General features: G+C 29.9%; 3 protein-coding genes across 3 annotated transcripts; 2 read left to right on the top strand and 1 right to left on the bottom strand.

Annotated features, from left to right (window-relative positions):
• The first annotated feature begins 352 nt into the window (after positions 1 to 352).
• Positions 353 to 1,498, top strand: LOC107618401 (uncharacterized). The gene is made up of 2 exons (XM_016320808.3): positions 353 to 963; positions 1,056 to 1,498. Exons 1-2 carry the CDS (start codon positions 852 to 854, stop codon positions 1,409 to 1,411), a joined length of 468 nt encoding a protein of 155 aa, XP_016176294.1. The 5' UTR covers positions 353 to 851; the 3' UTR covers positions 1,412 to 1,498.
• A 1,610-nt stretch (positions 1,499 to 3,108) lies between these two features.
• Positions 3,109 to 4,816, bottom strand: LOC148575523 (uncharacterized). The gene is made up of 2 exons (XM_088503269.1): positions 4,795 to 4,816; positions 3,109 to 4,487 (listed from the first exon to the last, which is right to left on the bottom strand). Exon 2 carries the CDS (start codon positions 4,473 to 4,475, stop codon positions 3,405 to 3,407), a length of 1,071 nt encoding a protein of 356 aa, XP_088359395.1. The 5' UTR covers positions 4,476 to 4,487; positions 4,795 to 4,816; the 3' UTR covers positions 3,109 to 3,404.
• A 1,395-nt stretch (positions 4,817 to 6,211) lies between these two features.
• On the top strand, positions 6,212 to 10,751 carry LOC107617589 (actin-related protein 8). The gene is made up of 12 exons (XM_016319721.3): positions 6,212 to 6,651; positions 7,270 to 7,355; positions 7,447 to 7,517; positions 7,618 to 7,685; positions 7,825 to 7,886; positions 8,114 to 8,211; positions 8,323 to 8,404; positions 8,604 to 8,746; positions 9,050 to 9,198; positions 9,873 to 10,006; positions 10,160 to 10,278; positions 10,483 to 10,751. The coding sequence occupies exons 1-12, from the start codon at positions 6,272 to 6,274 to the stop codon at positions 10,558 to 10,560; spliced, it is 1,470 nt and encodes a 489-aa protein (XP_016175207.1). The 5' UTR covers positions 6,212 to 6,271; the 3' UTR covers positions 10,561 to 10,751.
• Positions 10,752 to 13,940: the final 3,189 nt, after the last annotated feature.

Raw genomic sequence — 13,940 nt, 5'->3', positions numbered from 1 at the left:
AGGAACAAGAAATTTTTTTTTTCCTGAATTAGAAGTTATAACTCATCTATTGAAATCCATTACTGATTACTGATTGTACGATTACTGTCATTGTTTTGTTTTACAACATTTAAGAATATTACCCCCAAAAAGTAATTATTGGTGTATTTAATTATCATGCAAATAGATAATGTGAGATATGTAAACAAATATCACATGAAAATACAAAATATTATACGATATGTTAGTAGTATAATAAATAAAATTGGTAAAATAATTAAAATACAAAATCTCAATAGTAATATATATAACTAGAAGAATTTATTTAATTGTTTCCATGATGAATGATACACTAAAATAAGTGAAATGTACATTTAATGGAAATTGTTGATATTAAATTATGTTAAAGACTTGGTGTTTATTATAGCATTGTCTTATAGTGGAGAATAATGATATGATGCATTGCATCTTTAAATAAAATGAAGATTGTAATTTTTTTTATTACAGAAAAAGTCAAAAAATATATTATTCTCTACAAATTTAGTGAAAATTTTCATTCTTCATCCAATTCTACTCTTTAGGGGGAAAAAAATAAAAATAAAAACCCTGAACTAAAATCTAGTTGAAAAGGGGAGAAGGATAAAATTCTCATTTCTAGATTGAGTGTGATTCAAGGAACTCCAACTTTAAGCAAGGCATCTTTATTGTGACTATTAATGAGAACCTTAATTGTAGTGTAGGACTAGAGGATTGTTTTGGATAAATGTTTTGTGCTAAAAACAATTTACAATCAAAATTTCTAGAGACAGTTATTAAAAGAAGAGTAGAGTTATGTCTCAAAGTTAAGTTGGTGGTTACAAAACTATGCAGTAATGGAGAAGTTAAAGGATGAACAAATGGAGTATCATCAATCTTTTGAGGCCAAGGATCCTTTAACTGAGTCCATTTATAGCCTTCAGATTGCAAAGGAAGCACTTGAACAAGGTTTGCTTCTCTTTGATTCTTACTACTATGTAATTAACATTGTAAAAATTTTGATTTGCATGCTTCTTAAGAAACATTCTTTTCTCCTTCAGAAGTGAAAAAATTTGGTGACATTTGGAACCAACCTCTGTTATCTGCTTCAACTTCCTTGGAACTCAAGGCATTGAGCAAATCGGAAGATTCCAAGGATGAGTACCTCGCCGATGCGAATTCAGTCTCTGTCAAGACACTGGAGAAGCAAGGATCACTATCTAGAATTCAAGTGCAAGTTCCTAACAAAATTGAAGATTTTGGTGACATCATAGCAGTTGTGGAAACTTGTATGATTGAGAGAAGTGTGTGTAAGCTCACATTTTTATTTTCATTACAGTTCATATTATTGATCTTGGTTTTTTTACTTTTTGACTCCCGGTTATCAATTGATTCTGCTGTCGTTGCTCCGACATGAATCCGAGGAGTTTAGTTACCTTCACTGTGTTCATTCTCAGAAGATTCTATGTTTGAATCTTAAATTTCAGTCTCATTATGTATGCTAATCTCATTTTGTTTACTTCTATAAACTATTCTTTGAATATCAAGTGTTTTTCTTTTCAGAACTTCAAATTTGTGCTAGAATAAATGCTTAACAGTTTACAACATAAAATGGATTGTGAAAGAACTACTTTGACATGGAAAAAAAAATTGAGCTACTTCAAATGAAATAAATTTTCAGAAGTTTTTCATTTTTTTTTCCTTATATTTTTAACTTTGCACATTCAAATACACCACTCTTTCCAATGGCTCAATTCAGAACAAATTAAGTTACTTCCAAGAGGTTTCCATTTCTTTGCCTATAGTTTGGTTTATGTCTTGGAAATTACGAAAATAGGCTTCAATATCATCCATAAGAGTATAAGGTCCAGTTTGGATAAATAACTTAAATAAGTTCTTTTGGAAAAAGAGCTTAAAGCATAAGAACTTTATTAATTTCAGCTTATAAATAAGTTATTTTGTGTTTGGATTTTTAGTTATAAAAGTACTTATTTTAAAGTTGTAGTGTTTGGATAAATAACTCAAAAAATAAAATTTTTTTACAGAAGAGAATGAATATTAAAATAACAATGATAACAAATACTTTCCAATATCGAATGTTGATTTTACATAACCTAATCACTAATATTGTGTATGATATGATAGGTGAAAATAAAAAATAAATATAAAATGTGTGTCAATGTATATTTTGTTGCTGTTTTTTATTTTTTTACTCCTATTAGAACTTCCTTCTCCTTTATTGAGGTCAAGAACTTGCTATAATTAACTATGAAAATAATAACAAGTTATAAAATCACATGTGAAAAAAATAAAATTAAAACTGAAATTTCATACCACAGTTAAATACAAATTTAATAATAAAAAATAGAGTGATAAAATGATAAAAAAAAATACTTAGAAGGAATATATGTAGTAGGTTGTTCAGATGCAATATTGTCTAAAATGAAAATGGTGATGGAGGATCAATACTTCCATCACATGAATCATTACGTGAAAATGGTGAAGTTTGGAACATTGAGTGAGAATGATGGTGGAATGATGGTGGAAGGCCAATACTTCTAGCAGACCTTGCGTGAAAAAAAAAAGTTAAAAAAAAAGGTAGCTTCTACTACTTCCCAAACGGGCTGTAAGACATTTTTGTCCTATTCCTCTAATTTGAAAGTACAATAGTTATGGTATTAATAATTAGGATAAATTTGTGATAAACTAATAATCGACCTGCATGGATTTTGGATTTGTAGTTTTTAAATTTTTGAATGGACAAAAATTGACAATAAAAATTATTTCAAGTTGAGAATTGTTTATTTTTGTCTTCATCCTTTTTATAGACATTTTTATGCGCAAAATTTGAGAGGATATTAATCATCAAATAGTAAGAACAAGTCTAGGATAAATCCTTCATGTAATTTTATGTTTTCCTCCTTCTTTTTGTTTTCTTCCTTTTATTATCTTTATTTTTAAATACTAGTGTGAAAATAAGAATGCCATTTAGGCACTAGAGAATTTAAAATGAAGTTAAACAAAGTTTAATTAGGCACTAATACAAAAAAAAAAAGGGGCCACAAGTAAATAATCCACAAAGAAAGTGATAATGGTTAAATGATTATCTAATAATTTGTAACAATGAAAAAGGTATTGTCAAATTGCATTTAAGCTTTTAGGCCTATTTGGTTGTTTTCCTTCAAAACAAACTTGCTGAAACATCATGCTTCACATGAATGAAGTAAAACACATAAAGACAAAGACCTTTATGACCCTACCAAAAAACTAAAGAAACAACCATGATGGTTCCTTATCTATTATGACTAATGGTTTCACTTGCAAGTGTCCAAAGACTTGAGACTAAGACAAAAACCAATTGGAACATCAGAATCTAATACTTTAATCTTCAGAACATTGAAACATTAAACTCACCAATGAGTAACTGAACTTTGGGAAGAAGCATAACTAGATGATGATGATGATGATGCCATAAATAACTCTGATTGAAAAGTATCACCTTCTTCATCCATAGTTGGAACCTCATTAAGATCAAAACTCAAAATCTTGGGACAATTCTCATTCCCATTTTCATGAGATTCATCAACAACAACACTGACTTGATGTTCTTCCTTCACTACTAATCCTGCTACTTTCTCTGTGGCAGACACAAAACATGATTTAGATTCATTGTTCATAATCTTCTGAATGTTATTTGATTTTCTTAATTTCCTTTTCACCGAGCCATTATCCAAATCCTCCTTCTTCTTCTCCTCAGCTGTTCTTAATTCAGTTAACTTCATTTTTTTTATCCATTTCTTCTTCTTATTAATGCTAACAATGCTGCCATTAGAAGCCTGAGAACCCCAAACAGTTGCAAACCCCTCTTCATGACTTAATGGCTTCTTCTCTTCAATCTTCAGCTCCTTGATGCCAGAAACTGGCAACAACTCAACCTGATCAACACCAACCTTAGAGAAATCTTCGCATTTGTGATTGAATCCGGTAGCTAAGAGCATTAGTTCATTGGCTGCTTCTTGCATCTCAATCTCATCATTGTCATATTCCAAATTGACACCAACAGAACCTGATTTTTCACCAAAGGATATACCTTTTCTGCCTCTCTTGGCTGTCACAGACCAACCTTTCAAAAGGGTAAGCGAAAGTTTGGAACTTTTTGAGTCCTTTGTTGTTCCTTGTTTAGCATCATCACGAACTAATTTCTTGGTGCTTAAGGCATGAACCCTCATGTGTCCAGCTAGAGCTTTACATGAACCAAATGATTTATAGCACAAAAGGCACACATTATGATCAAGATCATGCTCATTCTTCCTGATCTTCTTGTTGTTATGAGCTTCTTCTGTTGTGTTTGTGACCTTGAACTTGATGCATAACTTCTTGTTGCTAGGCTTGAATTGATCATCATCAAAAGGGTTGTTTTGGTAATTGTCATCTTGTTGATGATGACCCTTTTGTGGGTGTGACTCTTGGTCTTCTTCCATGAAAGAATTTAGCTAAGAAAACAAAAAAGAAACGAACTTTATTGGGTTTTTTGGGGTGATCGATGGAGAGTAAGAGAGAATGTTAATTATTTGAACCCAAAAAGCATAAATAGATTGAAGTTAAGGAAACGGAAGAGGGTAAACTAAGAGATTGAGTTAACTTGGCCACCAAGAAAAAAAAAGGAACAATTTCTGTTAATAGTTTGAAATTCTCTTTTGGTAATGACACAAAGAGAAGAACTTGATCTTGAAATTTTAACTACAGAGGGAAATTAAGAATGCCAAAGTAGAATAAAAGAAGGAGAATAGAGATAGTTACCTCAAATTCGAAACAGAACACGAAGGATTGCGAAAAATTGGAGAGATACTTTATTTATTTATTTTATATATTTTTTTGGTTTAATGCACAACTTGAAGTTATTAATTAAATTTTTTTATTATTTATTAAAATTAAAATTCTCAAAAACTTTTATTAGTAATAAGTAATAACTTTAATATATATTCTAATACATGATAGTTAAACTTTTTGTTTCTTCTTTACTTTTTTACAAAAATAGTAATAAAGTAATATTAATATCCACAACAAAAATTGAAGTATAATTTTTATCATTTTCTATGGTTTGAGTGGTTTTTAATCTCTAAAAACTATCATATCATTGACTCATTGTTATTAACCTAAGAGATTAAAATAATGCTAATAATGTGCATTCACTTACACACACATTCTTTGATATTTAATACTTAATAGGTATAAAAGGATTATTTACATTATTTGATATTTAATACTTATAAAGTCAGATTGATATCATTATTATAATTTAAAAACTAAATTTTTGCTTATAATCATCTACTATAAAAATTATTTTTTTGTTTATAAATTACTTTTTAGCTTAAAATTATTAGTTTCGAATTATAAACTAGTTTCATATTTTTTCAGTCAAATATAATTCAAAAAGAATTTTTTCAAAGTAAAACTTTATATGTAAATAATTTTTTTGTAAAGTTGATAATTAAGAATTATTATACAAATCATCCAACAGTTCTAACTATTAATCTTATGTGAAGGTAATTGCACTCCATTTGATTTGATGATATTTTATTGAATAAATAATCAAATTACTACTTGAAAAATTACTCATTCTTCAAATTAAATATTAAAAGATTTTTTTAATCAAATTCATCATTTAAAGATTTTAAATTAATTATATTAGTTTTTCTGTCATTTTTATTACTAACGGTGTCAAAGTTTGTTGATGTGGTACGTTAAGTAATATCACAACACATACTTAGTAATCTTAATTGACTATTAACATGGTTAATTTAAGAAATTAGATCAAATCAATCTTGATGAATTTCAATACCTCAAATTTTTTCGTTTATTATATTAATAGTCAATTGAAACTTTTAAAAGTGTGTTGTAGTGTCATTTAATGTGCTACCTTAACAAATTTTGACACCATAAAAAAAAGTGGCAAAATGATTTACATGACTAATTTAAAATATTTAAAAAACGAATTTGATTAAAAAAATATTTAGAAGAACAAGTTAAAAAACGAATCATTTTTCTGAGACTAATTTAACTATTTACTCATATCTTATTGGAAAGTTATCAGGTGTACCGGAGAACACCGATGTTCTAATTATTTTAACCGTTTTTATAATTAAAATCAACAGTTAAAATAATTGGAACACCGTATTCTCCGTATACCTGAAACTCTTCCTATCTTATTTCTGCCACGTGTTAAGCGAGGAGAGGAAGAAATAAAATGTAAGTACTGAAAGAGCTAACCGCTTTCATGATTTTTCGGAAGTTGCAAGTTGCAAGTCCACACTCCTCTGACTCTGAAACACAAACCATGATGGCAACACTCTTCAGAAAACTATGCGTTTGCAGTGAAACGGCGTCGTATAACAACCCCCGACCCTCATCCGAAGCTGCTGCTTCTTCAGGTTCGTTGCTGGAATCACTTCCAAACGAGATTGTGATGCAGATCGTACGGTTATTGGGCCCAAAGCAGGCCGCTCAGCTCAGCGTGGTTAACAGAAAGTGGCGATCCCTCATCTCCGATAACGAACTCTGGGCCCACTTTCTTGAGGTCCACCATCCTCAGCCATGGGATTCCGTGCTTTTCTCCGAGACTTTTCTGGCCTCTGCTTACCCTCTTCTTCCTCTTCCGTGAGTAACGCACCTTCCATCTTGGAACTATGGATTACAAATCGTTGTGATTATCTTTGTTTGGTGATTTTGTATGCGCTGTTTTGCTCTGCGATAGTGATATTATTCATGCTTGGTTAGAGGTTAGGAAATGAGTTGTCGTATCTTCATGTTGGCGTTGAATTCTAGATTTTAGTGGGAGACTGATGTATTTGATAGAATTTGTTTTGGAATATTTAGATAATTAAGTAGAAAGTACGATACTAAATTCGATTTCTAGAATTTTTTTCATTTTTATTCGTTTGAACAATAATATGATTTCTGCGTACATACCAAAAATAGTCACCAAATTGGGTGAAAAATTAGGTGAAATCGACTTCACGTGAAGTTGATATCTGAGAGCCTGTTAGATAAAAATTTAGTCAAATCAGTCAAATCATGGCTCTCAAGTATCAATTTTCACGTGAAGTCGATTGCACTTGAGTTTCCACCCACCAAATTGTTATTATATATTTGTGTTAGCACATGTGCTTATTAACTCATTTTCAACGTGTATTTTATACTCGTTTAGTAACTAACTACTTTTGTGTACTATGGTTGTAATTTTTAACTATTATCCAAATGCATTTGCAACTGCAGAACCTCAGTTGCTGAGATGCCATCTGTGTCATTCAAGCAAGTTTATGGCCAGCGTGCAAGACTGCCTTGTTCTGTTATCATTGATGGTGAGTCTCGCAATTTGCTTGAGTGTATGCTTGCTTTTGTTGTCATATTTAATGTGGTTACTTAGTTGGTGTTCTTTTTCTTCTTGTCCAGGTGGTTCTGGCTATTGCAAATATGGTTGGAGCACACTCCCTTGTCCATCATGGCGGTCGGCGACCTTTCTGGTAAGGCTATCTTGGTTTGAAACAAATGATTGCAAGGTTCAACATTGCTGCTTACATGGTATTTAAAAGGTTAATATATGTTTGGGAATTTGATATGCAGGAATTTGGTAATGTGGAAACGCCAATATACACCAGACTCAGACACTTTTTTTGGACTATTTATAGCAGGTGCAAGTCATTCTTGGTGCAATAATTCACTGCTGATAAATGAGTAATTTATTATGCTTCGGTGATGATTAGTATGCTGCTGATAGAAATATTGCTACTTATGTCTAATCTGTATAATATATTTGTTGCTTTCTCGCAGGATGAAGGCGAAACCAAGTTCTCAACCAGTTGTTGTTTCTATACCAATATGCCACTATGACGGTCAGTTACATTTTATGATTTTCTTCCATTGTTTTGGAATTTGAAAGAAAAATGAAAAATGGGCTGCAAACATGATATACTGTTTTTGATGCTTTTATATTCAAAAGCTGTTATGAGTTGCAATCTATCCAGGTCAATATTGTAGATAAAGAAGAAGCTTATACAACACACTTTTTTATATGTCATCACCCAAGTGAAATATTTGTTATATATGTTTCTCATTGCAGATACTGAATCAGCCAAAGCCTCAAGGCGGCAGCTTAAGGAAGCAATCTATACTGCCCTGTTTGACATGAATGTTCCTGCTGTTTGTGCTCTAAATCAGGTAACTTTTGATAGTACTAAAATAAAGAATAAAAAAAATGAAAAGAACTGCAATCCGGTTCCATTTTACGATTAATGTTTTTAATTGTATATTTCGCTTTTGCAAATGTAGGCAGTTCTAGCTCTTTTTGCTGCCAAACAAACTTCTGGAATAGTTGTGAATATAGGTTTTCAAGTCACATCTGTTGTTCCAAGTATGTTCTGTAACTTCTTTCCTCATATCTCTCTCTCTAAATTTCTAGTTTATGTATAACAATGAATTTCTTGCATGAAGTACCTTTGAAATCTGCTGCCTTAGTGGCTTTAAGAGGTAGTCAATTCTTAATAATCACCTCTTGCATCGTGATGTATAAAGTTTTTGTCCGAAGCATATCTAAATGGTTTGTTTTACAGTTTTAAATGGCAAAGTGATGCGAAAAGTGGGTGTGGAGGTTGTGGGGTTGGGAGCCCTAAAGCTCACTGGATTCCTTAGAGAACAAATGCAACAGAATAACATGAGTTTTGAATCAATGTACACTGTTCGAATGCTGAAAGAGGTACTAAACTATTAATACCATTCCTTTTTGTTTTTGCTTGAATTTTAGAAGAGCAATGTAATGTATTCCTATATATGATTCCATAAGACCAAGGTTAAATTAACAATTCAGGTGGAGTTGAGTTTTGTTTATGAGTAATTAAATGCACGGAACAGGAATAGGATTGCTGATTTCTTTTGTGACTTTCATTATTCTTTCCCCCTTTCATATGATTTTTCTCTGCAGTGTGGTGAGAGGGACTACTTCTACATTGAAATAATCTCAGTGTTATTGTCTGATATTTTGTTGGTTGCATGGTAACAGAAGCTATGCTATGTTGCTATTGATTATGAAGCAGAGCTATCTAAAGATACACAAGCATCATTTGAAGCTGCAGGAGAAGGATGGTTTATACTTAAAAAAGAGCGCTTTCAAACCGGAGAGATCTTATTCCAGCCACGTCTTGCCGGAGTGTAAGTTTTCGTACTTTCTTACAATACCGTTTCAACAGTTTCATTATAGGAAAAATGCATCTCAATCATCTAAAATAAAACTTAAATTGCAATTTATTTTTTCTTCCTTTTTTTGGTGCTTTGAATGAACTTGGGTTTTGTTACCTAAGCTTATAGTTGAGCCATTTGTTAGTGCCAATATTTTTTAATTTTAGTAGATATGTCAACAAATATCAACAAAGAAAAAGAGCACCATAAGCATCCCTCTGACCCTCTTTAATGTATAGTTCGAACAGCCGCATGCAAAGAGTGTAATCTAGGTAGCCTAATTGATAGTTGTATCAGTGGCTGATTCCATGACTTGAATCGATGACCTTGAAGTCAAATAGAGACAACTCAATCATTGCTTCAAAGTCTCGAAAAAATGAATAGGATTTTATTAAGCTTCTAATTTGATCCTTCATCTTTCTATCCAAAAAAGATTGATTCATCATGATGTTTTCTGAAAAGGATGAGGACATTTTGTTGGACAAATATGGGATTCAGTTTAAAATTCAAATGAAAATCTTCATCTACATTTATCTATGGACAAATATTTCATTCAACATCTAGAGAGTTCTTAGTCACTATCTTATTTATTTCTTCAAGATTTTTGCTCAATTGTAGCTTAAGCACATTTCGCACTTGTTTTACAGACGAGCAATGGGTTTGCACCAGGCCGTTGCTCTGTGCATCGACCATTGCCATTCTGCAGAATTAACCGCGGACACGAATTGGTTCAAGACCGTAGTCTTATGTGGGGGCAGTGCATGTTTACCAGGTTTGGCAGGTAAATATCCCTTTAATTGTTGCATTCTATCTTTTAAATCCTTATAACAGAGCTGAAAAATGAAATTGAACTAAAAACTTACTGAGAACACATGGTGATGAGATACTAGCAACAAGTTCTAATAATGCTACTTCTGTGATCACTCTGGTTCAGAGAGATTAGAGAAAGAACTTCATGCCTTGGTTGATCCCAACCTGTCAGACAGAATCACAGTCATACCTCCTCCATATGGCGCGGATTCGGCATGGTTTGGAGCAAAGATGATTGGCAATGTGAGCTATTCACTAACATTGACAAACTTGTGTTTATCAATCCAATATATTTCATGTTGAATGTTTTATAAAGACTTAATCGTATTTTTATAATGTTTTGCTTTTTTCTTTTTTTATTACTATACTCATGTTTAATTTTCATTATTATCTTGATTACTCAATAATAGTAACTCTAATTTCTAACTGTTTATGGATTATGTACAGTTAAGTACCTTTCCTGGTCCATGGTGTATAACAAAGAAGCAGTTCCGTCAAAAGCATAAAACTAATCGGATATGGTGATTACTTGCATCTCAAGTTACTATTTTTCTCAATTATGCTGGCAATATGCACCAGTAACTGTATGATTCCCATAATGTAAATTTCTATTGGAAGGCATTAAATTCAAACATGTATATTAGTTTGTAATTTTCGTTAAGCATTACATGTATGTATTATTTGAAAAGAAAATATCTAGTTAACATTCTGAATCATCTTACAATTTTCAGTTATATTTTTATATAAAAAAATATCTTCATATGAATAATTACTTGTTTAAAATTATATCTTTATTGATAAGATCAATATACTTATAATAAAAAGATTAAAATGCACCAAAGAGAATTGTTTTTTGGTACTCGAAATATTATGCTACAGATAAAAAAACCTTCAAAATATAAATAATGAATAAGTCTTTTGAATAATTTAAAAATATGACAAAAATAATCAACAAATATTACATTTTTATAAGTGACAAAAAAAATTGTATTTAGCAAACGATTTATTTATTTGATCTAAATTTTTTGTGGTGACACTTGAATAATTATTTTGAAGGTGCATACAAAAATCGAATCAAAATTTGATTTCTAGAATTTTTTATTTTTCAATAAGATTTGGTCATTCACATTTTTTTTAAATTCACTTGTCATAAAATTATCAATTTTAAGAATAAAAAATTTTAATTTTCTAATAATATTTGTTGAATGGGATTCAGCCAGGACCCACCAACATTTTCTTGCAAGTTTACATGACATAAGGGAGAAGGTACATTTTTCCGGTGGGAAACCTCTTCTTGAAATAAAAATTTATATTCTCATGAATAATGTACTACTTCTGCTTACGTTCCATGGAGAATAAATCTCACATTCACAAATCAAGATGTGTCCATAAAAGAGTTATTCACATTAAAAAAAAAAGTCAAAATAGAATAATAGAAAACAGAGAGACCAAGAATATATATACATAATACATAGACTAAAAATTGATATCAATTACCATCATATAAGCATTAAAATATATGTTGTATTTTTATAAAGAGAGTATATGAAGTAGTATACAATATTCTTTTAAATCATCAAATTCATTAATAATAGAATTTTTATGAAATTTTATGAAGAATTTTCCTTTAAATCTTATTTCTAGATTTTTTTTAGCATTTTAGATATTTTAAAAAGAAATAAAGTCAGTTCTCATCATAAATTATAATAAATTATTAAACATAACATATATGTCGTATATGTAATTATAAAAATATACAATGTATATATAATTTTTGGTCATTTTAATTTAATATGCATATATATCAGTATATAACATAACATTATTAACATACCTACTAGATCAATGAGAGAAGTTCCTCAATATAATTAAGAGGAAAGTATATTTTGTCTCAAAAGATTGTTAAAAGTTTTAAAAATACTCTTAAATTTTATTTTGTTTGAAAAATTTTCGATTTACATCAAATATACTATTGACAGCTAAATTTTCAGAAAATTTAAGACTAATCTAATAATAATCCATGACAATTATGTCTAATTTGCTTATATGAAAGATTGTTCTTGTGAAATTATTATTGCTGAATTAGTCATAAATTTTTTGAAAAATTAGCTGCCAAAAATATATTTGATGCAAATCGAAAACTTTTGGAATAAAATTGATACAAAATAAAATTTAGAAAATTTTTTAAAAATTTTGGATAATTTTAGAGACAAAATATGCTTTATCCTATAATTAATTAGTTTCAATACTCATTATATTGTAAAACAAAAAGTTAGAAAAAAAAAGAGATTGGTATACTATGGTTAATGATATTTTTTAAATGAAAAGTCTAGGGGGCCAGCAACTTTGTTCAATTCTGGTCAGCATGTAACCAGCAAAGAAAAGTGAGTCATTGAATGAAATCTCACACCAATCTCACACCATTAAAACTATCATTGATGGCTATTTGATGGCTACAAATAACAAAAATTGCTGTCCCTAGCATTCCTCTTTTTTAATTGCACCAAATATTATTGAATCTCCCAACAATAGCTATGTTTAGAAAGAGGTAAATTAAATTATGTCTGTCAAAACCTAGTTTCAGAGATAATTACTCCTCCATATTATTCTTTCTGGCACCAATTTACAAAACTAGTTCACCTAATATGATCTCTGACGATTCCACAGTAGTTGCCCAACTCATGGGAAAAAAAACATAAACAAGATCCATATAAGTGTCATTCCATGTCTTGTACTTTTTCAAAAACTTACCATTTGTTCCTTAATGTGCACTTTGTCATATATAGATATACGCTTCTATCAAGTGGGTGACCTTATTCTCAATAAGTCAATATAATATATATCATAAGATTATTAAACGAGAAATCTACCAAATGTTTGGAATGACAAAGACCCTACAAGAAAATTCATTGGATATATAAATAGAAAAAGGTTGAAGCAAGTTCGTTAGGCCTTATATATGTGTGGTGATTGCATTGTATGTTTTGGTTCAATTTTCACTTGAATTCATTATTTAATAATATTTTCACCGTTTATTGGTGGGTTATATTTGAGTAGCACGCATACATTCATTTTGCTATTGGACATTTTGACTGAGTGGCAAATAATCTCACCTATATGTGTTCCTTATTAGTTTAATTAAGAATAATATTGATTTTTTAAAGAATGTTCTTTTTTATTATTAAAATATTGAATTAAGGAATTCAAAATATCCTTGTAAGAAAAGGAATTTTCAAATATTATTTATGTTCTCTTTATTTGAAACTTGATTGATAACTTATTTTTTAACTCAAGCTTGTCACATATATATTTATCCATTCTCATCCTCTCTTGCATATATATAGACGATAGAGTATATATTTTAAAATTACAGATATTTAAATCTTTGACCATTTATTTATTACTTAATCATGACCTATTACTAGCTTATTACTAATAATTTTTATTTAGGCAAATTCACTCTTAAACAATTTTTTTCTTTTTTAAAATAATATTTAAAGTTGACAATTATATACGTACATTGCATTATGCTAGCATCAATGAATATGCTTTATGAGATATGTTTTTAAATGGGCCATCATAAGTTACATGGCAAAAGGATATAATAGTAAATGACAGCTAATGAAATTAGTTAAGTCTATGTATATAACCTAACATAAATTGTACTCTTATGTACTCTAATTTTAATACAATTTTTACTTTTTTTTTTTTTTTCTTTTACATATCTCTGATATCTCTATATTTTGTGTTCTAATTCTCATTCTTCTGAGTCTTGAAAATTCAATACCTTTCACATGGCATTAATTTTTAACATGGACTAAGATCAATATTATCATGGGATGGTTCTAATTAGCATCTTAAATATGATTTATTATAACCACTCTTTTTGTCCTTTTGGTGTTAAA

Source organism: Arachis ipaensis, chromosome B1, assembly GCF_059453495.1.
Source record: "Arachis ipaensis isolate K30076 ecotype BB chromosome B1, ASM5945349v1, whole genome shotgun sequence".
NCBI lineage: Eukaryota > Viridiplantae > Streptophyta > Magnoliopsida > Fabales > Fabaceae > Arachis > Arachis ipaensis.
The sequence above is the reverse complement of the archived record's forward strand: the minus strand, read 5'-3'. Positions and strand labels throughout refer to the sequence as shown.